Genomic DNA, 26,249 nt, shown 5'->3' on the forward strand with positions numbered 1-26,249 from the left:
ATGTTTGCATTTTTCAGCAATATATACAGTATACTCTGTTTCACATTATCCCTTTATCTTTTATATGCATACTTCTGCTGAAGGTGATTAACACCTTTCAAAATGCTTGTGTTTTTCACTTGCTCCATATGCAAGGAATCTGGGTCTTTTCAATACAGACGCACTTATAATATGTGCGATGCCACTTACTCACCATCGCAAGGGTGGGGCGGGGTTTTGCAGCATGGATGCAACACATAACACGCACAGTTATTTGTGCTGTAAGTGAGCTCCTTAAAAGTAAAACATTCTTACCTACAAGTCTTACATACAATCTGGTTGGTTGCCAGTAAATGACATGGCCATATACAGTAAAGGACTTTTCAACCCTGACGACACTTACGGACAATTTATAGTGTTACCTATTAAACTTGAGTGCATTTTTCTGGGAATTATTTAATTAATTTAATGGAGGATGCTTAAGTACCTGGAGAAAAACACACACACGCATACACAAAGGCATGCAAAGCGTATACAAACTCCTGACAAAGGTCTAAGCCAAGATACAAACCTAGAGCGTATGTTCATCAGGAGAAATGTAAGGGCCCATATCGTGAGATTTTAAACTTTCCACAGTTAAATGTGTGCATACAAAATGATGAAGTCTTAACTTTGGCGATTCAATTTCTTATGAAATATGAGCCTTTCTGGTGGTTGGATTTCTAACCAGGAACTGAAACTGCTTGTTCATTAACACCCCGCCCCTCTCACTATGTGGCTGCCGTGCCCCCTTTGTGATGTCATAATCAAGCCAACGTTGCCTTGTTGTCATTTTTTTTTTTTTTTTTAGTAATTTTTAATGGGGGTCAGAGGTGAGGTGATGATGAAGCCAAAAAAGTCATTTTTCTGACATTGAAATGAACAGGAGTTGCCAACAAAGCAAAATATATGTCAAGAGACCACACACAGAGTAACACCGGTTCCTCCTTTCAAATCCATTTCCCCAGGAAACCATTGCTCATAACAGCGGTTCAGGGTGAATTATCTATGAATTTTCTACAGTAAAACGTAACTAATAAATGAAATGTTGCTGTAAAAACTAGGATAAGATAAGTGTGTATTTACTCTTGCACAGGCAATATGGAGGCAGTAAAGACGTAGTGTGTGGGCCTACTATCGTCATATTACCAAGCCATGTTTATGTCCTTGAGCGCTGAATAAGAAAGGACGTCTTAGAAACGCATCAGTGAAAGAAAATAACACTTTGAGAGCGTTTGGATGATCACTTAACATTGTAACACTGTTAAAAACTCCAGAATGTTGGATTTCATTTATACGGGCCCTTTAAGAATATATTAGTGCTGCCACGTTCTGTAAAAACATTTCCTGAAAATCTTCTACCCGATCAATCAAAACTGGTGGCTCATACTGCGTTGCAGACAAACATGTAGGAGACACTTTGACTGACTGTATTCGGCAAGTCGCGTGCCCTAATCCTCTCATGCAAGAGCCCAAAGCCATATTTAGCCCCCTCTCTTCTCTCCTTTACCAGTACTAAGTCCTCTTAATATTCCTATTGGCACACATTAAAGCGGAGGCTGAAAAATGGAGGGATGCCATGCAGGCAAAAGTAGCATTAGTCAACGGAGTCATGCTTCACTGCGCAAAACACAATCGTTCATCCATCATATTAACTGCCACCCAATGACAATTACAATTGAGACGGCAAGGAATGGAAGAGAGCTATTTAATTTAACATGCAATTATTACAAGTTAGCACCCCTTGATCAGTGTGATAAAACTCACAATCAACGTTGCGTACGATACAAGAGTTGGGGACCTGCATCCGTTTGCGGAACGGGGGTGGGGGGGTGTATATCGTAGGAGGGGATAAATATGAATCCCCGATCTTCTCTTATGAGTCACGCGACAACCTTACATTTTATCGATGGGAGAAAAGCGTATTACAAAATAAGAGCTCCTTTTATTAGTTAGTGCATTCTCTTTGTGTTTCCGGCCGCATCAGTGTGTGGCTACATCATCCTCCAAAGGTTAAACAGACTACAAGCTTGTGATATGCAGCCTGTCATTTCGAAGGCGGCAAAGACTTTCACATCCACGGTAGATCAATTCACAACAGGCCTGCCACGGCATCCCAGCATCCACGCTATTGATTATCAGTGCCACAACAATAAACCAATATGACATGTAGCCAAGTTTGTTGCGCCACAGGAAAATTAGTCATAAAACCGATGCCAGGGCCGATTAATTGCGCTGTTTACAAGGCAGGGGAGCTGAAGATTATTTCCACTGCTAAAAGGGTTTGGCACAGGCGTGCATATAGCCGCACTGCATTAAAAACGGGGACGTATTTTAGGAGGATCATCGTTACACTAACTACTGTAGCTAATGAGGCAAATTACAACGATGATGTAGACGATCACGGCTGCAATAATCATGAAGATGAGGAGGAAGTGTGAGATCATCTTCTTTTGTTCTGCAGGAAAGAAAAACGGGAAGGCAGCCAAACTCCACCAAAGTTTATTCTCCTGCATTAACTGGGGAACGTGACTTAATAGGCATCCGTGAATTTAAACTAAAACAAACATCCTCAGCTCGTGTGGCAGAGCATAGCAAAGTGGAGTGAAATCCACTTAGTAATTAACTAAATCTGCATATCACCATTAGCCACTATTAGCATAGTGTGTTAGTGTTCAAGACAAAATTCTATTCAGTGTGATCAGAGGTTGGAGTTAGAGTGGAATAATCAAAAACGAGGCTTTAAAGCAGTTAAATCCTAATTCAAATATATATGCTAATTCACCCGGATTAATATATAATCTATGTAAATTATGCATCCCCTTTTAGAGTTGTGTCTGTTGTTGTTTTCCCTTTTCTCATGGATCGTTGCCGCAGATCCACAACACTGAGATCAGTCAAGATGGTAAATGTTCATATTTCTGTTAATGTAGCCACAAATTCTTTTGCCTTGTTTTTCTCTCCTTTTAACCGTTTAGGTGCCAGATTTTTTCCGTTATAGTTTCATGTCACTATTTGAAAATGTTGTGGCTTGATAACGGTCGGAGATAAAGGCAGACTGACTAAGTGTTGCTCGGTAGAGTTTTTCTGCTTTGGCGCCTAAAGGGTTAATCATCTCTCTCCCCCAATCTCCTTTTCCTTGTCTATGATTTTATCTCTCAACTGTGCACTCTGAGCTCAGAGGCCAATTGCTTTCGCATTTCAATCGGCCCCAAAAATAACCATCATTTTCGCTCTTTGGATTTTTTTGGTATCCATTCACATTGGCTCTTCTAGATTGCAGCCAGGCGCTTTTTGCACAGGCTCACCGGAGGTCAGTCTATTATCTCACACATAAGCAAACGGTGCTGTCTGACTTTTCATTTTCACGCAAACCTCACCTTCCTTATCCTTGGATCTTCAAACATATTTGGTATTGCAGTGTTTTTGAGAGGCTGGATTCCTCATAAAAATATGAATGCATTTATGACGTTTTATTCACACTTATCTTTAAAAGTGTCGGTGATAAATCTTGATTTCCCCCCCCTTATTTGCTCCGTTCATTTAGTTGATGGCGAGAGTGCACATATTGTACTGCATGTTGCAAATCCACTAATCCATTTACACTTATTAAGAAGATAAATCGATCTCCAGTGTGGACATACATTACTTTATTGCCACATTCCACTGCCTAGCATGCTTTAATTTCCATATGGCTGTGGCACTTAATTCCCTATCGGCAATAATGTGATTCTTCCCCAGAAAAGATGAAAGATCAATATCCTCTCAGGCTTATGCGTTGAGGGGGAAAAAGAAGAAGAAAAAGGCCATCCACTTCAACCCTGTTGATATATGTCACTGTAAGATGGCGTCGGGATAATGAAATTGTTGAAAATGTAGGTTTTATGCGTCAATGAGTTAGTTTCTATTAGGTTTCTACCATATTCCCTACTGGCCATTGTCAAAACCAAACTATTAGTGCCTTCTGTGGGTGACATTAACCTTTCTAGACAGACTTACCAATACCTCATCATAGCCCTCATTCTTGCTGACCCGCACATTTAAGTATTACTCCTTCTTAGGAGCGGCCTTTTAAATATGTACATGGATTAGAAAAATGATCAGGGACAAGGTCCATCATTGGGTGCTTTTTCTGCCAAACCGGAAATCTCATTAATGACAGTCATTACCCACCAGTCGCCAGGGGACCGGCGATGCCGGGGTGCTCGCCACTCTTGGATGTAGGCGTTTGATACTTCTCACCATGCAGAATGTCGGCTCTTACGTTTAAATTAGACGCTTGCGGGATTTGCTGGACGCTCAGTGGAATGACGCGATTCCCATCAGGTGGAGCTGTAACTGTCTTCTGAGACAAAAGAAATTCATTCTCAGAAAAGGTATGAAAAGAGCAGTGTTTCATTTAGACTGCTAATCAAACCTATTTAAAAAGTATGACATGATTTGAACAAGGGAAAAATATAACTGGCTTATGTGAAATTTTAACACGTTGTTTCACGTGACAAAAGTTGCAAAACAATGAAGTACATTGAACAGCAGACAAAAAATACAACATTTGATTGACTTCAAAAAACAAAAAATGTTGATGTGGATTTGGCAAGAGAGCATTGCTGGCCCCAGTGGCTCTGAATTATACTAAAAACACCCTAATTGTTTTATTATGTATGTACAAATATTGAAGTTATTTTGTGGTTCATCTGTTTCTAATGTTTATTGTTCATTGCGCCATTATCAGTATTGTGTGGGTCTGCTTTGCAAGCTAGCGGAATCTTCATGTTGTTTATGTCAGGAGGTTGATTGTTGTGGTGGTGCCCGTGGCTGCGGGCCTCCCTAATGAAGGTGTGCGTAATAAAATCAGTGCAGCGGTGTCCTCGTCTGCGTCCCGCCTCTCTCAAACTCCATCTGATTGAAAATGGAACAGCTGTGATGATTTAATTTACATGTTAATAACCAACGGGCCTCCAGAAAATCGTCCAATAAATGCCTTTTTATTACCGGCTGTATCTCCTGCGACGCAGGGGAATGAGTGTGAGAGGGTGTTAGTGTGGGGTGTGAAGGAGAGGTGTGAAGGAGGGATGTAATTAATTGTTTTAAGCGATTCTATTAAAACAAAAATTATCTGGTGGTTGTGGTGTGCTATGGACTAGTTGGCGGAGACTGGCGATTGTTAAATGAAGTGAGGGCTGCAACAATGATTTGGGGGCGGTGCTCGGACAGAGCTCTTTCTTTTACCATCTTGAATTGCACATTTGCATGAGCTCATACTCGTCTTGTTTTTTGTGATATCCTCCTTTAGCTTTGGCTGAAATGTGTGATGAATAAAGTAGTCATGTGAGCATGTTTGCTCCATTCAACACTTATGTGTTTGTGGTTTGTCACAGCGGGATGCTTTTTTCTTTGTTTTTTGACACTTTGCCCAATGACACAATAAGATGGGACTGGAATTGTTTAACTGTGTGTTATTAGCGTCAGCGATCTCATTTTTTATTATGATCATCATCATTATGGCAATTTTTACTACCCTGTTCATCTGGAAGCTCAGAATTCAATCATTCGGTGGTTGCCATTTTGTTGTTCATGCAACAGCAATATTTGGTGGGAAAGAGGACCACCACAAGGGGTTGGTGCCAGTTGGAACCATATATATATATATATATATATATATATATATATATACACACACACACACACACACACACAATTTTTATCTCTTGTAATTGTTGGGATAGACATTATGTCAGATGTTTATCAGACTTCCATCGATTCGCCCACTCCTTTTTGCTGTTTTTAGTATTATTCAAATGACTTGTATGATTACTTACGTTGCAGAATCTTTACAGTACAAATTGCAATCAGCCTGCAGTCAGCGTGGCAATAGTCTCTTCACAGTACCACCAAGCAGTGAAGAAATATGTTCAGTTGAATGAATAAACTGGGTTGGTTCAAATCACAGCTGACTTTACCGGAGCTATATTTGTAGTTGCTCCCTTTTTAAGTCTAGGTTTCAAAAACCAAAACTCAAACTGTACACATTCTTGCGGACCAAAAGTAAAAAGTAATGTCAAAAATACACCGACGGACTGACGATTACAATTTCCGGCTTGAAAAAATGACGGAGCGATGATGACAAAAGGGAGGGGGGGCTCACAAAAAAATGTAAGTTGCCCATCTCTAAACAGAAGCACACGGTCCTTGTTCCAAACGGTGCATTGTAACTGTAAAGCACTCAAATGAAGTGTCAACGCCTAAGCAAAAGGTGTCTGACAAATTTTGTTTGTTGAGTGCGTCACATGCTTTAACCTTCGAATTGTAATCACCGATCCTCTTTTGTCCCTGTCGTCCTATGTGATTTAAACTCAACTGCCCTCCCCTGTCTTCATCCTACCTTCCAGTCAAAACCACCCAGGATAGAATTCCTCGCCAACCATGGAGAATGGAGAGAGAAATAAAGGCTGAACTCGGGCTCCCTGTGCTCATCTTTCCCACCCCTTTCCATTCTCTGCATCTTTTCTCCTCCTCCTCCTTCACCCCCCATGCACCCCCCCTCCATGCATCCCTCGTCCTCAGAGAGGTGGCCCTGCCACCACGGCCATTCATGTCATTGTCAGCGAAGCCGCATGGCCGCGTCTCCCTACTTCTCTTGGGACATGGGAGGGGGGGCAGAGAGACAGGGCCCACTCTGGGTGGGAAGAGCAATTAAAGAATAGAGGCAAGTATATAAAGGAAAAGAACAAAAGGTAAATGAACAAAAGGAATAACAGATTAGGGAGGGAGGTGAGAAGGAGAAAGTTTAAGGTCCGTGAAACTCATTAGGGAATATTCCCAAGAAGTATACAATGGTACACACCGGCTCAGTGCCGGGATCCTTTAAAGATCCAAATACCTCCGAGCTGTTCTACTACCAATCACGTAGAACGCTGCAGGGGAAGGGATGCGCGCAAAACACTGTCATCCTTTTGCTTTGCCGTTTTGTGCCGTACGTTGAAATTTCCAGCATCCTTGTCTGCGCTTTGATCAGCGGGTGTTCATTTTATTGACTTGGCTGACTGCTGGTGTGTGACATTAGACAACACAAGTTGACTGGGGTCCTTTCCGCCCTGAGAGATTTGACACAGTCAGAGGTGCAATGCATTTTGGTGCCCTACGGCCTTGTCACGCCATGAAGGCGAGTCAACACACAAACAACACCTAAAGCTGTTTACCTTTCAGTGGTAACGGCAAAGAGATCTGACTGTGACATTGCATAAAGACGGAGATACGTACCCAAATTTATGCAAATGGGATATTGTTTTGCGGGCTTTAAAAACAAAAAAAACAATTCTAAGCTATGTCATGTTCACAGCTGGGACTGCCAGGGGGAGCAGGAATGCCAACAGATATTGCGGAAAAAAAAAAAAAAAAAAAAAAAACAGACATGGTGGGGAGCGAAGGCAGGTAAACACAGAGATTGTGCCTACGTGTCACACATTCCAATACAGACTCCGGAAAAGTTCTGGCTGGTTCCATGGAAGCGCCAACTTTGGGGCGGCATAAGGCTACTGTAACCGGACAATAACTGGAGCTCGGCGTCTGTTGATGGGGAGGGGCCGGGGCCATTGTGGGAAGGGCACGGAGTGGTTTTTAATGCCAGTCATGGTTGTGTAGTATTTGCATGGGCTGCCAATCACCCCAGAAAGGAATGCAGTTGGGTCAGAGGGTCAGGCAGGCGGAGTCGGGCCTGAGAGTGAACACAGCAAGTCCTGACGCATTACCGATGAGTATGTGGGTTCTGTGTGACTTATGTAGAACATAACATAACGAACCGCACTCATTTATTTATTAGGTCAACCCAAACAACCAAAAACAGATCGATATCAAGCATGATCAAAACTGTTCCAGGGCAGGAGCAATTTTCTAATGAAAGATCTCTTCTTTTGCTCGCATTATAATTGCTAGTTCAGTTACATTTTTGTATGCCTGCTCGTCTTTGCTATTTTTTCTTTTTTCATGACCTTATTCTACTGTCTACTGTATTCTAGTTCAGTGATTCTCCAAGTGTGGTGGTACTAGTACACACACTTGCAGATTGTCTCTTGTCTAACACAAAATACTCAGTTATGAATATAATTTACAACGCTTAAATTGTCCAGTACAATCAAGCATAGCATAATAATAGCCTGTTACTATTAATGTACATTTATTTTCAATGAAAATAAATAATAAAAATAAAAATAAACAAATTTGACCAATCATAAAAATAAGGTCAGCAGCCATTCCTCGATAAAAAATAACGGTCAATTGAGCGCGATGACTGGTCTGGAAATCCCTTACAAAAATACTCACATTTTCTGATGGCATCCCCGGTAGATGGATGCTGTCAACCCTGCAGGAACATTTCCAGTCAGGCATGTTACCATGTTTGGACAGCTGTTGGTTCAATTGCAAACATGGTGGTGGTATTTAAAAACAGAGAGTTACTTTTCAATCAACCAGTATGTAATGTTTTGTAATTGCTAATTGCCTACATCAATGAATATTTTTTAACATGAATGAATAGATTATTGATTAGCATGTTCCCTGAACAAGTCAGAGTGGTTTCCAGTGCTTAGATTAAACGAAAAAGTACAACTGAAAATGTAAAACAGGCAGACCAAGTTTCACAGGATAAAGATGAAGAAATGTAAAGCAATTGAACACGCAATTAAAATTACAGAGTGGTAATATTGATAAACATATTTGGAACATCTGTTTTGAGTCCACTCAACAATAAATACTCATCCAAAAATGATTGCATTTGCTTGCTGAAGCTTTTCAATTCTCAAAAGCACAAGGTACAAAAGGTCTAATTTTGTGTCGCGGTAACTGTTTTGCTTCCGTTTGAGCTGTATTGATACATGGGGGACTTAAACCAATCTTGATAACTCAGTGGTTGAGCTATACTAAACAGTGCATCCTAACTATGGTTTTGCAAGTCATTTTAAATCATGCTTATATTGCTCTTATCAAAATACCACATTTACCAGTTTCATCAAGAGTTTAGTGTATTCTTTAAATATTCAAAATTTAAACTGAAGATAAATATGGTTTGTGTCCAGTGTTGTGTGTGGGTGCTACAACAACTTCATGGGTAAAGATTAGATGTTAAAGTTGAAACAAAATTTGAGACCCCCTTATGTCCTCCCCTGTTGCTTGTGTAAATCTCTCTTTGACAAAACTTTTTGCTCAGTTTTGGTGTGGTTCCCTGTGAAAACTACGGCTGTCCTCTTTTGCAGTGGAAAATGGACCGACCCAAACAGAGTGAGTAGGGTTTACAGTACAACTGTGGCAAACAGAGTAGCTACTGTGTAATGGAAAAGGGGCTTAAGAGTAGGCACGACATAGAATAAATTCCCAACACCAAGCTTGAGTCAAGTATTGCCACCGACCAATGAACTTGAAACTCTCCTGGGGGCGCGGGGGAAGTCATTAGTCAAATACATAACTTAAAAAAAAAATACTCACACGGTCTTGGCAATAAGTTACTCATTCACTCAATTTGTCCGCCTGGTCAGTCATGTTCTTCGAGCTTTCGAGCACATATTAAGGGAAACATTTAGTTCAGTGTCATGGCACTGTCATATGAACAAAGGATAACGTGAGAAGTCGTAACACGGAGGTAACATTTAACTAGACATGTTTATTGAATGCCACCGTCTTTATCTAAAAGACGTGTAAAAACAACCTAACACCTTGAGGACAGCACACCAGTCATATCGTGTAGGCAAATTTTCTACTCTTGTGGCCTGAGAGTAGTGAACACAGAAGAATGCAAAGCGTGCAGTCAAGGCCGGCAGTTTGCGCCACAGACAGAAGCGTGCACCGTGCCCTGCAGCTATCAAGCGAAAGTCGTTCATGTGTTGGAAGGCCGTTGCAGTTCAGCACAGAAAAGGCAGCGTCTGTTCATGTGTGAAAAACTCGAGCTGAACAGCAGGTGGAGGTATGGCCCGTTTCCCCTCTTAGGGGTGAGACGGTGAAGCTTTTGAATCAAGGTGAGGCCTTGGCCCAAAAAACGCGCCGCATTAACTCGTGAGCGATGTTTGGTATACATTCAGAGGTTCGTTCACGTATGCAACTGAAAAGTAAATCAACAAACACTGCAATTACTTAAGTCATAATCTTAGCTCATATTTATCATCTTGATGTCTCCCATTTGATTTTTGGTGACACACGTTTAACCCCTCACTCCAAGAGCCTGTGTTGCTACCGCGCCGTTTTTTTGCCAACCACAAAGTGGAAACGTTGGCTCCCCCCTGCTTGAAAATGTCATCCTTTTTAAATTAAAGCTACACAACAACCCTGAACCCTTGCGCTTGAAAAATATACAGACATGTTATCCTTTACATCGAAAAATACACACGCTATCAGCGAATGTTTGGAAAGAGAGGTGAGGGAAGGAGGAAAAAAAAGAAAGGGAGCAGACTGTCTCTTATTGACTCAGCGGGCGCTGCGCCACGCAATTAGTCCCAAATACGAGGAGAGGGAGAGGCGGGGGGGAGAGGGAGATAACCCAAAAAATAAAAAGCTGTCTGTGGAAAATTTGGAGCACTTCCCAAAATACACAAACTCTCCCGACGAGCACATTTCTTCGGTATGTTGTAATCTCATATGGCTGGCCTTTTTGGAGCCCCTCCGCGAGACTTCTCTCCACTCAGCTTTCCAATCTCCCCAGACCGACCTCACCAGTCTACTTGAGTCTGGCCTAGTCTCAGGCCCCCAGCCCTTGCCTCCACAAATTCCCCTTCCAAAACCCACTGTCCACACATGGCAGTCATTAGGCAATGCTCATACAGAGCAACATTATACCACCAATTGCAGTCTTGCATGAAATTTTGATCACTTAAAACCATCTTAAAGAGGCAGCCTCCACTTTTCTGCTCAAAAAGCTTTTCTCGCTCGTTGAGAATGGGAATCAACTTATCTCCTCCACACCTGGACAGCTTGGGATAACAAATCTAAATGGAGATCAGCGCTCTTAATGAGCGTTCTTGAAATACACCCCGCAGTGAAAGAAACTAGGGCTGTCACAATTGAATATTTTAGTCAGTTCAGTCAGTTGTTCATACGGTTATTTAATGGGATACAATTTCATTTTGTTTTAAAGTGTATTACAAAATCATTTTTCCCCCCCAAAATCATTGTTTTGTTTTTTAACAAATTACTGTTGATTTAGTATTGTTCAGTGGGGAAAAAACGACAACCATACAACAACTAAGCAATGCTACACAAAAGGTATTGATGCTGTACTTGCCAAACCTTTTAATACTGATTCAGTTGCTGGTTCGGTCATCATTTTTCATAATAGAAGCAGATGTTTTCAAATGTCCAATTTTGATAAAACACAAAAGTTTGCTTTCACGAAAGACTTCAGAATTAAGATAATTACTGCTGAGAAGGAGAAATCTGAAGATTTGGACAATAGTGAGTTAAACGATGCCTCGAAACAATGACTCCATTATTGAAATAGTTAGTAAAATAATCAATTATTAGAATTAGTCATTGAATTTTGACAGCTCTAAAAGTAACTGTATGACATGCTGGATTGAGATTGTGTCCAGGTAATAGGTATTATTCCGCAGCTTATTTGTAGCACCTGTAAGCTAGCTGTAAAATGGCACTTGCGTGACATGTGTAACCGCCATATCCTTTTTAAAATCAGACAACGACGTGAAAAAATATCAAAGACAGCATCGTTCCTACATTTTAATCCGGGCTATCAAAAACGGTGCCGGGCGAGGAGCAAAAGCCAAAAAAAGCCCCACTGAGATCACTCGTAGAAAATGATGAAGGCACCTCAAGCAGTGGCATGCCTACGTTTTTGCCACTCACCTCGCACCGACGGATAATTAGTTAGGCTTTTGCTTTTACGGCTGACTTGAAAGTCATAAAATTAACACATTTTGCAAAACAGCAGAACCAAGCTAAAAACGCGGCGCGAGTTTAACAAGCTCCTCCTGGGAGAAGCGTTTGTTTCACGTGGAGGAAAGCAAGCATAGTCTCAACAGGCTGCTGATTGCCGTTTGCAGGACGGGGAGGATGAGGGAAGACAAAAAGTGTGGCAAAGGAAAGAAAAGATTAGTGTTCCACGTGGAGCTGTTTATCCTAAGGAGCACGGGGAGTGCAGATAAAGCTCTGAAGGGCCCCACGCGGCCCCTCAGACAAACCCTGTGCCAAGGGAACCGCTTCCCTTGCCTTGCGCCCACCGGATGAATAGGATTTAAGCAAAGTAGAAGATTTTGCTCCACCCGTTCCCTTCCATTCATCCTCTATCAAATAACCATTTCACAGTCAAGCAACACTGTCAGATAGGCTTGAGAGGAAAATTGCTCAACTGGCGTATTTGAAAACACATTAAACAGAAAATATAGTCCTTAGTTGAAACGCGAGTGATGAGAATATAATTATGTTTTCTTTTTAACATCACTGTAGTGGAATCAAAATTCATCCAAATCTAATTACCACGCTAAATAGGCCTGAGGATTTTACAAAATGAAAACACTGTAACTTTTCTTTTTGGTTGGTCTACGCAAAAAGGGAATTTAAAAAGATAAATAAGTACAGTGACATTTAATCATCACATATTTACATTCGAATTAACATCAGCCTTATCTGTCTCTAACCTTCTTGCAGAAGATTGGACCACAGCCCTCAGTATTGAATCAAATATTCAGCCATCGCTTGGCCTGTACAATTTTCTTCACTTTTTTCTTTTCCTTTTTCTCGCGCAGCTGCATATTAGAAGGCACGACGTCGTTTGGAATACTGGATTCTATTTTTGAAATGTTCTGAAACGATGTTTGCATATATTTGCATAGCCAAGTGCAAATTGAGCCATGAATATGCAAATGCGGAGATGATGTCTGTGGCAGCCTCCGCACTGCCAGGTTTACTGAACAACTCACACGCATTCACGCGCACATACAGATACATATAGATTCTCACCCCGTCCGCCCATATTACGCTATCAAGGGTTAACATTGAAAACCTAATTCTGACCTAATTCATTTGTTTTCCCGTAATGCCATGCTGAATGCGCGCGTGTCCGTTTTAATGGAGGTTTCGCTAACCTTCCATTGCCTCATTAAGGTGTGAGATGAGCTGCGTTGTCGCATAAAGGTCCTCCAACTGACACCGAGCCCAGACGCCAGCTCATGCTCCGTGCGGCTAACCCCTCAAAATAAAGTCTGACTTAATTTGTTTACTATATCGCGGGCACTCTGTCTGGCTCTCACCCCTGTTCCCTCCCATCTCTCACTCTCCTTCTTTTAACCTCCTAGCCATTAAACACACTTGACATGTGAGTTTTAAATAGGATTGTTGTGAGCATTAAGTCAGTTTCATGCACTGGAGTGGATGCTGGCAGTAATAAAGGAGAAAGGATAATACTTCATACTGTAAGTCATATTGGCCCTGCAGGTCCAATAGAGTTGTTGATCCTGAGCCACTTTATTTGCTGCCAAAAGTATTTACACTTATTGCATTTTACAACGCTGAAGCCATCATTCATCTTCAAGATGGCAGGTAACATTTAATCATGCATTACTGCACTAGGCAATATGTTCAATATGTTTAACATCGTCAGTGATTAGACTAACTAATATGCTCATTTAGAACCTTTTGCTGCAAAATTATACACTTGTGTGTACGTTTAATGAAACATTTCCTCCACATGGTTGCATTCTCACCGGTGGACCTCTGATTAGATGAGACATCTGCAATCCGGCATACTGTACATCACTTAATGGCTTAAAACACAGTTTATAACTCATCGCTCTTATGTCTACCGTCTCTGTTGAATAAAATCAGAAACAACAGGTCAATTGGGGTGAGTAATAACATGTATTTAAATTTTTAATTAACACTATAAAGGACAAACAAATGAACAATAACAAGCTGCGTTGCTGGCAACATTAGTCTTTACTGGTTCACTTAGGCTACTGTGACACCTCGGAGGTTTTTCTTATAATTCTGTGCCTCCGTTTCAGATCTCAGTGGGGATCCCAAATAAAGCGGACTAAATCTGCACATGTACTCCAGAGAAATTATGCAAATCAAGGGAAAACAAAAAAAGGAGCCTTATCATAACGCTCCATTCCCCTGAGCCTCAGATTAAAAACTCATTCATTTGTTAAATATTTGACACATCTATGCTTGAGTTTTATGCCTCGGGATTTCAAATCAACTTGTGTGGGAGAAATGCCCCCCACTGATGCTGGCACAGTCAACTTGGCACATTTACACAGGGCCGGAGGAATGCATGTATGCGGTTAGAAAGACAGATTCTACAATACTACTTTGCACTGCCTGAATGAAGGGTTGGACTTGAAGTAGGCACGATCGAGATTTTAATCTTGTTATTTAAACAAATCCAATTCACGTATCAGTGTCAAGTTGCTGAACGTGCAGTATAAACAGTCAACTGCGCAGCACGGGCAGTATGGTCTGCACGGTTTCTCGCCATGTTTTATATTCTTTCTTATGCCACCCAGAATGATTTTTGCCAGCGAGGAAAAAAAATGAAACTAAGAGATCCAACAAAACATAATGGGAGGCGATGAGTTACTGTTTAAACATGATGTTCACCTGTAAGTTTTAAATTGAATGGTTGGTGCAGGTATCTTGATCAGTTTTTATCTCTTAAAATGTACAAAATAGGGCTGAGCAGTATATCGTTTTGGGACCAAAATTGAAATCTCAGACAACACAATTTTGGGATCGTCAAGGCTTGTGTGTGTGTATTTAAAGAAAACCACTGCATCTTCATCGCTAAACTAGCTTGCTCTACAACAGCATAGATTCATACAGTATGCCATACAGTATATAAGTCAGTGTGCAGCAGCACCAGCAAGCATAAAATGACAGCTATGTTAGCTATTTAGCACAGGCACTAAAGAAACAAACAAACGGCCGACGAAACCCGGGACAAACAATCAGTCGAAAATAAAACATTGCCCGCACCTAGATCACATGCAGGCATTTCTGATTGTTCGGGCCTAAGCGCCCATATGCACCAACATCTTTATTTACATCAAATGCTGAACAGCAAAAATCTCTTGACACTCAATGTGAACACCGAAATTCTTTGCGACATTTTGTTGGACATCATTTGCTTCTAACCTCGGACATGGAACTAATGCTTAAAAAGCGCGAGAGGGCTATGGGTCTAAACAGTCACCTGAGCATGGCAGCCAGCTTGGCCAGGCCAATAACAATTGGCCAGGGCCAGAAACTGAACATTCCCGTAAAGTTTCATTGAAACCCCTTAAGCAGTTTTTGAGTTTGTATTCAAAATATAAGGGTTTATTGATGACAGTCAATGATGGCTAGTCATAGGCCTATAGATTTAAGTGACCTAAACTAGCTATAAAGTTGAATAAAACAACATATAATACAATGTAAATACAAGAAACCGTTTGTCCCCTGTTAGCCTGGCAACCAGTGTCAGGTTTACCCTGCATCTTGGCTAAGACAGCTGGGAGAAGCCCGAGATCACTTGCAGCCCAAATGGATGGATGGACTTGTACATTTGCTGTCAGACAAGATCGAACCAAAAAAGATCAACTGTTCCAACAAAGTTCGAAGTGATGCGTTTTACCAAATGCAGTAGGCTTTACTCGAAGTGATTAGGATTCAGAAGGGGCTTTTGATTTTGTCCGACATCTGACTGAAGAATTATTTTATGAAAATGTGTGTCTCAAAACCTTTGTAAAGATTGTATTTGATGTAAGAGTTTGAAGACATAACACTACCTTTGAATCCTAATAAGAGGACTGAGATTAAACTAAATAGTACATTTTGGGATGTTGGGAAAAGGTACACTCCAAAATTGAAAAGATACCAAATCTGCCTTGAATGTACTAGTGCTATAAAATCCAACGTTATCTGCTCTACTTGACAAAAGACCAGTTTCTACTGAGAAATCTACCCTACTCTATTCACTTTTTCTGGTATTTATTGCTTTCTAAGTCCCCCCCAAATTGTAGCAGTTCTCAAACATTTTATAAATACGTTGGAGGCCATTGATTGGTCCTAGACATTTGAAAGCTCGGCAATGCAAACCTCCTGGGGAAAGCAGGCAACATTAATGACAAACAATAAAGAGAGGAAAGAGAATGAAAAAGCTCCGACTTCCTCGACCTTCCCTTGATGAATTTGAGGTGACTATCATCCTCCAGTTCTGGCAATATTCCAAAACGGCACCAGGTACTATGATCCTTCCTATTCTTCTATTGTTTTTCTTATGCCTGGTTGACGTTACGTCACTGGCAAAGTAAGGAGGGGCTCCTTTTTGGTGGCGGTGGAGACACATTGTTTTTTGGTTTAGAGCAAAGTAGTGCTGAGTAGACACCATCGGTGGCAGAAAAGCTTTAGATGCTGACACAAACCACTGGTATTTGACTAACTGGAACTGATTCAGAAAGGATGTGAGGAAACACATGAGAAGTAATGCAGCGGGGCACAAAGCCATTATGTCTACCCAGAAAATAATTCACACAGGACAAAGCAGCTTTACAGCCTCATTCCTGGATAAGAATAAAAGAAGGGGTGAGCTTTGTGGGGAAAATCATGGAAGAGGAGGGGGCAACATAATTAGATGATCACAAACTGTACCCGCAGCTCAGTTTTCACTCTGTGGTCCAAATTATAAACCGTCATATTTTTAAAGTCACGCTGACATTCTTTCGTCCCCAGCAGCTGCCAAAAACAACCAAGGCCAGGCTTGTCTTGGCGCAGGATCAAAAAGAAGGACCTCGTTGCAGTCACACAGCAACTGAAAACATTTACACAGCTGGGACCCTCAAACCATGAGGCTGCCCTACCCTGCTGCATGAAACAGCTTGGAGACAGACCTAGATATGGGGGGTTCGGGCTACAGGTGGTGCAGGAGGTTAATGATGGAGCACAGGATAATAACCTGCTGACCCCCTAGTCCCAAACTAGATGATTACATTCCCTTTGACTGAAAGACAAAATCCACTCACGTAAAATGCACTCTTCATTTTTCTCCTTACACAGAGTCGATTAGTCAAAAATATTGATCGCGGATTTGTCTTATTCTTTATTGGCATGCTCATCTTCTTTGCTGAGACCATGTGGCATGTCAAGAATTCAAAATTTTGATAGGTACAGCATGATTATTGCACAGGTTTACCTTAGTTTGTCCAAGATGAAGGGCAATTCAAAATGTGCATGATAGCAATACTGAGTATACTAGCAGTATTGAAAACAGAATTTACTATTTTTCCCTAAAGTATTGTGGGGGTGTATTGTTCAGACTTGCATCTCTCCAACAGCTAGGAGGCATCTGCAGCAGTATTCAAACCGTCAAACTTTCAGTCGAGATGGCTCGTTCCCACATGTTCATATCCCAAACCCATGCTAGTACTGCAGAATCCAGGATTGGTCAATATAATATTATACCAATTTTTTATTTTTGTTTTCTGTTCACTTTAAATTTTAATAATAAATAGATGTGTTTTGTTTGATACTGACATCTAATTCATAACTATTCTGGTCTCTTCTAGCAGTGTTTCCCAACCAGGGGAACACTTATTCGAAGAGAGGACATTGCGGGGATACATGGAAACATTTGATCATTTATTCCTCAAAACAATATATTGTGGCACAGCCAATTTTGGTGCATCAAGTAAATGATCAAATGTTTTCCTGTGCCCCCTGATGCAAGACATCAGTTAACTTCCAAACACAAGTTTTGCACTTGTTTTAATAAAACATTGCTTGCACAACTGACAATATACCAATGGAAAAAAAAACAAACAAACACGAAAGCATATTTGAAAACAAGCAAGCGCCACATTCACTGGGATGGCTAACTGCATTGGCACAACAGCGGACAAGAAACATCAGGTAGTATCTCACTTACTTTTGTTTGCTTACAACTTTTGTCATGATTCTTAGGGTCTGCACCTACCAAGCTGACTTTGGGAAATCGGAACTCGTCCTGTGCCATCAGGTTGGTATGGCGAAACTCTGTTGGAGCATCGTCATTCGTGGCGGGGAGTTGGAAAAAGGTTTCGTGCTGAATCGGGTCTGGGCCGTCGGAACAATTTTCACTCTGTGTGGCTGTTTGGCTAGAGAATCTGCGCACAAGATGAGACGAGAACCGGAAGTGATGAAAGCGGAAAAACCAAGCACGGCAACATTTCAAACCTTTAAATTGCGCACCTTTGTCAAGAACTGCATCATTTCTCTCATTTTACTCACATCCGACTGGCTACGTCAAGGCTACGTGGACAGAAAGCCTGAGCAGATTCATTAAGAGTCAAAATTAAGTGAGTCTGTGTATTTGCGTATGAATAAAGCTACAGACGTGACTTCAGGCACTGACTGTATAAAGCCGCTATGCTGATGTGGTTTTATATGCCTGTTTTATATGCTGCTGTGGACTATATGCACTTTGAGCACAAGAAATTTTCCTTGAGGACAATAACGTTGATTTTATCTTATCTTATTTCACAATGCATTGCACGAAATGTACAAAATACGGTAGGAACATTGACTATCACCGACTATGGCAGGGAGGAGTACTGCATCAAACGTATGCACAGAAGTTACGTACGGTAGTGGATGGCATCACTATATGTTCATTGGGATTTTTCTGAGCTGATCTGCCTATAAGTCAAAGGTGCTAAATGTGTCACCCGTGGTGACCGGAGAGGTGTTTTGGTCGCCCACATGACATAACCCCCAAAAAATCAGCAATCAATCAAGAAAAAAACAAAACAACAACATCAATTGAAAAAAACAAATGTCTACCATTGCGTCATAGGTGCTTTTTTTAGAGCCCTGAATTGACAGATTGAACTTAATTTCCAAACAGCACCATGTGAACGTCATTGCTTTCAGAACAGCACGTTAGCTTGGTGTTTAGTGGGCCTTAGAGAGGGCCTTAGAGATGGAAGCACAAAGCATTTGGAGTTCCGTTGTGACGAACATGAAGCTTGCTAGCATGTCGCGTAAAATGAAGTTGAGAGTAGGATTTGACTGGTTCGAATAAAACCAATTTAATTCGATCCAGTCATTTTGGCCTGGATTGGGGTCGATCTTGATATTGTGGATTGGATCAGGCCATCCCTGCCCTCTGAGATTTTATTTACTTTGAATAAGGAGAACTCAATTTATGGGTGCATATGATTTAAATGTGGTGAACTTTTGTAATTCCTCCTCTCTTCCTCAAAATTAATCAAGTTATACAAATTCAAATTAAGTAGAGTAAATCTAAAGGATTGTTTTACCAATGTATAGTCACCACTGCCAAAGAAGGCGCTACAACTTTGCATGCTTTGTCCTCTGAGTCAAATATTAAATGCTAGCACAGCCACATTTGACGGATCCATCAAATATTGCCATAACAAATACGGTATTTGGCTTATTTGAAAACCACAATTTTAGCAACACCTATAAGTAAAAGACGGCATTTATGGAAATTCCATCAGTTGTTGTCATGGTTGCATTAATAACAGGACCTAAAAACAAACAACATGTGACTCAACGTGGTCACAGTCGTGTCAAAAATGATATCACAACAAAATTGTGTGTGGTAGAGCACATTTTCACAACAGCAACAGTGTTCCATTCCAACTATGACTCACAAACCTTCTTTATGATGGCATTTGCAATCGGCATTTTAACGACTTTTTCCTGTGGTCTTAAAGTCGTACAGTCAGAGGTGATTTATGCCATCCATTAATTAAACCACATATTTAGTTGCGGGGGCCCGGTGACGCAACTGTCACGTAGATGTTGATGGAGCACAATTTGGCCGCTTACAGTTGTCGATGCAGTCTGCAATTTAATTCAAGATGGAAAATACCGAATGTCATTACGGCTTTATGATAGCACTTTAGTTCAATATTGTGCATAGAGTGCTGATAACGAGACTACAGTATCTTCCACTTGATTTTATATATTTTATAAAGCTTCAAATGAACTGTGCAAGGCATATCTGCTAACTAAATGCACATAACAGATGAGTTCCTCTAATGTATAGGTTCATAAACCTTCATTCCATTTATGGAGCGGTTCTACTCCCGAGCATAATGTTTTCCTACAAATTTGAAAACCATCATGATGAAATATAAGATTGTTTTACTCTGGATCTCCTCCCTGGTCAACAGTTCAACAACACGGGCAGTGAATGCACATACACCTGTTCGGATCAGCACTCAGTGTCATGGAGCTCCAGACAGAAAGTCTCAACAAAGCAAAAATAGACTTGTTGGGCTATGGATATTGTAGATGTTTGATTGCTTTAGCATATGGACGTATTCTCTAAGGTCAAGCAAGAGGACATCGGCATATATACTGTACGTGGATTTAGACTGTGCCTTGAAGCACTTCTGCTTTTACCTAGCTAACAAGATGTGCTATGTTGATGTAAAAGTCTAAGTTGCAAAATCTGAATCTCTTCCAGGTGTAGGGGACGCGAGGGTGAGGGTGGACCTGCACGTAAGAAACCAACGGTGAAGGATTTCCTTGTTTTAACTGTTGTTGTTCCAGCAGTGGGAGGCAGGGAAGAGCAGTGAATGTGAACTTGGATCGGTCCCGTACCTCTCTTTCCACAGTAACCTCAAAAGGATAGAAGTACATGGATAACTCTTTGAGTCCGAGACAGAGAATTAAAGCAATGCAATGTTGGACCATCTTGCCACTAAACACACACACAATAGTGTTAAACTTCATTTCCAAAGTGTGTACGTGTGTATGACCATTTACAGCCGTGGAAACTAGAGAAGAAGTGGGTGGGATCTTCTTCTAAGTAGAACCAGATTTGTTTTTTAGCACACCCATTCATTTATGCCCAATGTTCCTCCTGAAAGCCGCTCCTGTAAAAAACATTCATCGTTGAAAGGTAGACATATGAACTGACACGACTGTGACCTATTACTTCAGACCCCCTTTGTTAACGCAATCACATGTGATTTATAATTGGAGCAAGTAAGACGATAGCAATATCTCAATACCATCCACTGGCAGACTGAAGGAATTTTAAATTCTTCTTTTAGTGAGACGTTCTATTTATACGAGTAAAGTAGCAGTCCTACTGATCTTGTATGACATCAAGACAGGTCGAGAAGATTTTTGGAATACATCGGAACGTAATGCTTTCAAAATCAGACCAACATGTTAAGGAAAAAAATGCTTCCGAGTTTGATATTTTGTTTGATATTTCGTGAGGCGTTAGGGCCTCGAGAATAAGAGAAGAAAAGAATTTACAGTGCATGAGTAGTCACACTAAAGTTATGGTTATAGCTGGGACATGAATCACTTTTGTGTTATGTCTGAGAACTGATGTTTTCATTGCTTTACACGGTGATATTAACAATGGTTAACTTTTGGGGGATGACTGTTTAGAACATTACAATGTTACTTGAAACATTTTCTAGAACAGTCAATGAAGATATTATTATACTTACTTTTAATACTACCATTTGACCCAAGAGAGTTCTGTATTTCCTCAGTAAAAATCATTTTTGAAGCAAAATGTAAACTCAGAGGTAGACCAGTATTTTATCTAGTTCAACCTCAGTTGTCCCTTGTGTATGGCATTTGAATGCAAATCACATACAGAAATGTAAATTTACATTATATATGAAGGCCTGCATTTTATTTTTTTTTGCATTTGTTGCCGTCTCCTGATTTTCAAAATGTTCCAGTTTCACCTTTGGTGGAGATGGTTCTGGACTGTAATGAAGACAAAGGTCAACACTGTAATTGTGGTAAGAATCTGATTGATACAATAGTGCTTTACAAGTTACGTGGTGGGTAATAAAGCGCCGGCGCATTTAGCTCCAAATCACGCAGAAGAGACACGCTGAGCTGTCTGACACTGGCAGAAAGGACTGCTCAATTAGGAACAGATTTAAGATGAGAGTGTTGATTCCCCAGCCCAATTAATTAGCGCTAGAAGAGAGGCAAGGCAGCCAGAGAGCAAAGGAGAGATTTGGCTAGAAAGAGCCCATCAGGGACTCAATCTCCCACTTGTGTCTTCTCTCCCCCTCTCTATTCCATGCTCTCCTACCCTGGTTCTCCGCCATGTTCTATTTTTCCTTAGATTCGGCTCATTCGACTCCCAGCTCACCTTACACTCATCGCACCCTCCCTTTTACATGGCATGCATTATGAAGTATGCTTTTCATAACACAACCGTCTAATGCAGGGTCGGAGCAATATCAATAAAGTTTCATTGCTGTCCTGAATGTTAGTAAAGCCAAATTACAATACGTAGCAAAGTTATATTAACTCAGATTCTAATATGAAGTCTCTGGTGGAGTAGTTGTTTACCTATCAAACTATTTTGTAGTGAATGTTAAGTCAATTCCCCATCAATATCTTATCGACAAGCATCAAGAACACTCAAATTCTGTTAAAAAAAAAAAAAAGACAAAAGCTTAGTGTTACTCCAATACTGCATTCAAACAAATGGCAAACAGAGTAGACAAACATAAGATAATGCAATACCATCATGACTCACAACATCTGAACGAGTGACTTTTCTGTTCCTAACACTGGAAATGTTCAGAGTTGTTTAAGTCTGTCTTTGTTTGGAGTTACTAGTAGTAATAACCGCTAGATAACGAGACAAAGTTCCATCCATCCATCCAAATGCAGGCTGTGTGGGTTCATTTCTAACTCTATGAGAATATAAATGGTTGTTCATATCTGCATGTTCTCTGCATCTGACTGGCCAGGGTCAGCCAAATTAGGCTCCAGCATCCCACAAACCTGATAAGCAGCATTGAAAATTGATGTATGAAGTTATAGGTAACCTTAATGCAGAATCTGTTTTGTATGTGATTCATCTTGGTCTCTTTATTTTGTATTACAAACACCTGCTATTTGATTCATTTCAATGTTGGTGTGTAGATTTTTATTGCTCACTGTATTTGACATGAGTAAATAATATAATATTGTTTCATTTGACTGACCCAAATTTTCGCATCACTGCAATTGAACCCCAGGATAAAGACTGATAATGTACAAAAAAGAACAAACAGCACATTTCTACAGTGTGAGCTCCTACAGTGCTATAAAAGGGCTTCTCATACTATGAAGGGGCTTCTGTTATATCTGGGCTTCTGTTTGCAAAGTTTCTCGGAAGCTTTTAGCCAGAGGTTGGTCTCTCTTCCACTCTTCAGTTGCCCATGCTGAGAGACGCAGAGCAGGTGTGGGCCTACTGATTGACCGCCGGCTCGGCGCTTGTGCATTTGGGTTCACACCAGTGGATGTGAGGGTGGAGGAACGGTTACTGACTGTTGTTTGTGAATATGCACCAAACGACAGCTTGGAGTACCCACTCTTTTTGGAGTCGTTGGCGGGGGTGATGGAGTTCGCTCCCTACGGGGATTCCCTTGTTCTGCTGGGGGACTTTATTGCTCACATGGTCAATGACGGTGAGACCTGTCATCCCGATCCATACCCAAGTGGTGTAGCAGTATTTGCCTTGTGTGCGCTCACTGTGTGTGTGTATATATATATATATATATATATATATATATATATATATATATATATATATATATATATATATATATATATATACACACACACACACACACTGGACCCCCGTGGATTTTTTTTTCACGTTACGATGAGGAATAGTTTTTTTGTCCTCTCTTTAAGGTATTTATAGAGAGAGAGAGAATGAAAGAGAGTACCATTACTCTGAATTACATTATATCCTTATTTCCACCAAATAAAACAAAAACGTTAAGACCATATCAATATGCTGAATAACTTTATAACTCTTGTGCACACTGACAACCATAGTGGATGTGCAATTACATTATATTCAAACACATTGCAAACCAATTAACATGTTTGCAATTTGATAAATGACCTTCAGCATGTTACGACAAATAGTCTGCATATTATCATTCAGAAAAAAAAAAAAATGCTGCCCTAACCCTAACCCCCCCCAAAAAATTGACATGCTGGTGTTATGAGCTTAACTTGCTTTTACCCAAGAAACAATGGCGTTAAACAATCAAAAACAAACAAAAAAAAATGCATGTAATATCTGGTGAAGTGTGATATTGAATTCCAAGTAATGTGACATTAAAGATTTGTGGCCACGTTAGGATCCCCTGGAAGTCTGGGGACATTAGCTTGGTAGTTCATCAGTATGATGGAAGCCAATTTGTATTTGCAATTTCAAATGAGGAATATCTCTCGTGGTTTGTAAATAAGCTAGGGGTGTGAATATATAGTGTCTGAGTCCCTGACCCTGTCGGCTTGAATGTGATACAACGCTATTACGGCTGCATCACACAAGCCATCGATAAAAAGACAGCAAAAACTTCGGTATCACAGGCACAAGCCAGAGCTCATCAAATTACTTTGGTTGGAGGGAGGAAACCAAAAAGCAATCAATAGAGGGGAGGGCCATCCCTCACTGGGCTGTATGAATTTTTGATGCCTGTGCTGCTTTAGCTCCAGACTATCAATTATGAGATAAACAGGGTCTAGGTGATTGTTGTCATGGTGTGCAGGGCTTCTATCCAATTAGATCTCGCACCGACTAATGTGTTAATATCTTACATAATTGGAGTTGGGGGCTATTTTCCCCTCGCTCAAATGTCAGCCAGACTACACCATTAGCACAATCTTATCTAGACAGGCAAACTAATACAGATAAAATATACGGGCAGTTTTGTGAGTGTATAATGCAAAATTCTATGTAGGTGGCTCAGAGGAATATTTTTGGTTTGTTTGTCACTTGTTTCTCATTAGCTTAATGGAAAGTCAAACACGGAATCATTCATATGAAAATCAGGGTGTGAAAATGTCACAATGGCACCGAAAAAACCCCACAGAAACACAGACAAGCGGAGCAAATACTCCATGAGATGCTGATTTAAATATTGTGTATTTACAATAATACGCATGCTATTTTTTAAATGAATTGCATGCCAATACTTGTTTCATTGTCATTCAATTTTTTCTACAATGCCATCATTTAATTTCAATGCCCAAATTTAACATCTGTGATCTGAATCCATGGTGTGGGTATGGAAATAAGCAAAGCAAAGAATAAAAGTAACTGATGAAACAATGGAGAAAAAAAAAAAAAGGGGGCTAGCAAGAAAAAGGGAAGACCGCAAGAACAGCACGGGGTGAGACGGCTGCCTGGAAAGACGATTAGTATTCATGTGGTGTGGTGCTCCAGAGAGGATTAATGGACTCTGATGCCTAATATCCTGGAGAACAATTAATTTGCCCACAGTTTTGTCATGGTTGAAAGTCAAATGCTGGAACAGATCGATGCACACAGCCGCCAGTGAAATCGCGGCAGCCCCTTCTGCCGGGCGCAGAATTTTAATTTCATCATCATCATTTTAGCCGGCTGCCACCCTCCACGAAGCTGTCCCTGACATGGCTGAGAGGTTCGCCTCATCTCGACAAGCGTGGCACACATACACGCATACGCACGTACATGCCTCAGTGCACTCAGGCCTCCGAATAGCATGAGAATAAACTTAAGTCAATTATGGTTATTTGTGTAATAAACTCACTTTACTAGGTACACATGGACAATTTTATGAGATCCAATATACGGAAGAGCATTGTCAAAAAAACGTCTTTAAAAATGTAATGCTGTTTGGAGTGACTGTTTGTAGCCGGGTACCTATGCACTGTCTCTCGATGCCTGACATGTTGCTTATCGTACTTAGCTAAAGGAGAGGATCAGAAACATATATAAACAAATTTCTTTTAGCTTCAGTTACCATATTAAAAACATAAACAAACAAATTTAATATGTTATTAATTGATTACAGTTGTCTTTGAATACACCATATTAATGATGCATATTTTCTCTTTTGAATGTTAGATTGTCATGATGTTATAGCTCACTATATGTTATGTTATGATTTTATTGGAAATAGAGGTGACAAGTAAACAGACCAATTTCAAACAATTATAGTCAGTCAAAATGTTTTTTTAGCCATATTAATGTAATATTTTATCCGTAACTTTATTCTTTTTGTATGTTTTTATGCATTATGCTTCTTGCGATTGAGTTGTTGAGAGTTGGAAAACATGTCAAGTTTACTGTATATATATATATATATATATATATATATATATATATATATATATATATATATCACTCTGTATTCAATTAGTTCATCTCCAACTAACACCCTCTCTAAACCAGGAGAAGGGGGCAGCAAGGAAAAAGAAGAAAAGTGGCAGTC

The 26,249-nt window shown here is 40.4% G+C and overlaps 1 protein-coding gene across 4 annotated transcripts in view; it reads right to left on the reverse strand.

Annotated features, from left to right (window-relative positions):
* LOC148429932 (uncharacterized) overlaps window positions 1-26,249 on the reverse strand; it is a 108,941-nt gene that overhangs the window by 29,827 nt on the left and 52,865 nt on the right. Inside the window, exons 2-3 of one of the 4 annotated variants that reach the window (XM_088426350.1) lie at window positions 17,963-18,131; window positions 4,283-4,360 (exon numbers count right to left, since the gene is read on the reverse strand). In XM_088426350.1, the coding sequence (XP_088282476.1) occupies window positions 4,283-4,360; window positions 17,963-18,131 (247 nt within the window). Of the gene's footprint in view, window positions 1-4,191; window positions 4,364-17,962; window positions 18,132-26,249 lie in introns of all 4 variants that reach the window. The other 3 variants (XM_088426343.1, XM_088426329.1, XM_088426337.1) reach the window with 3 other exon arrangements.

Source organism: Hippichthys cyanospilos, chromosome 1 (genome assembly GCF_059441005.1).
Source record: "Hippichthys cyanospilos isolate Australia breed blue-spotted pipefish chromosome 1, RoL_Hcya_1.0, whole genome shotgun sequence".
Lineage (NCBI taxonomy): Eukaryota > Metazoa > Chordata > Actinopteri > Syngnathiformes > Syngnathidae > Hippichthys > Hippichthys cyanospilos.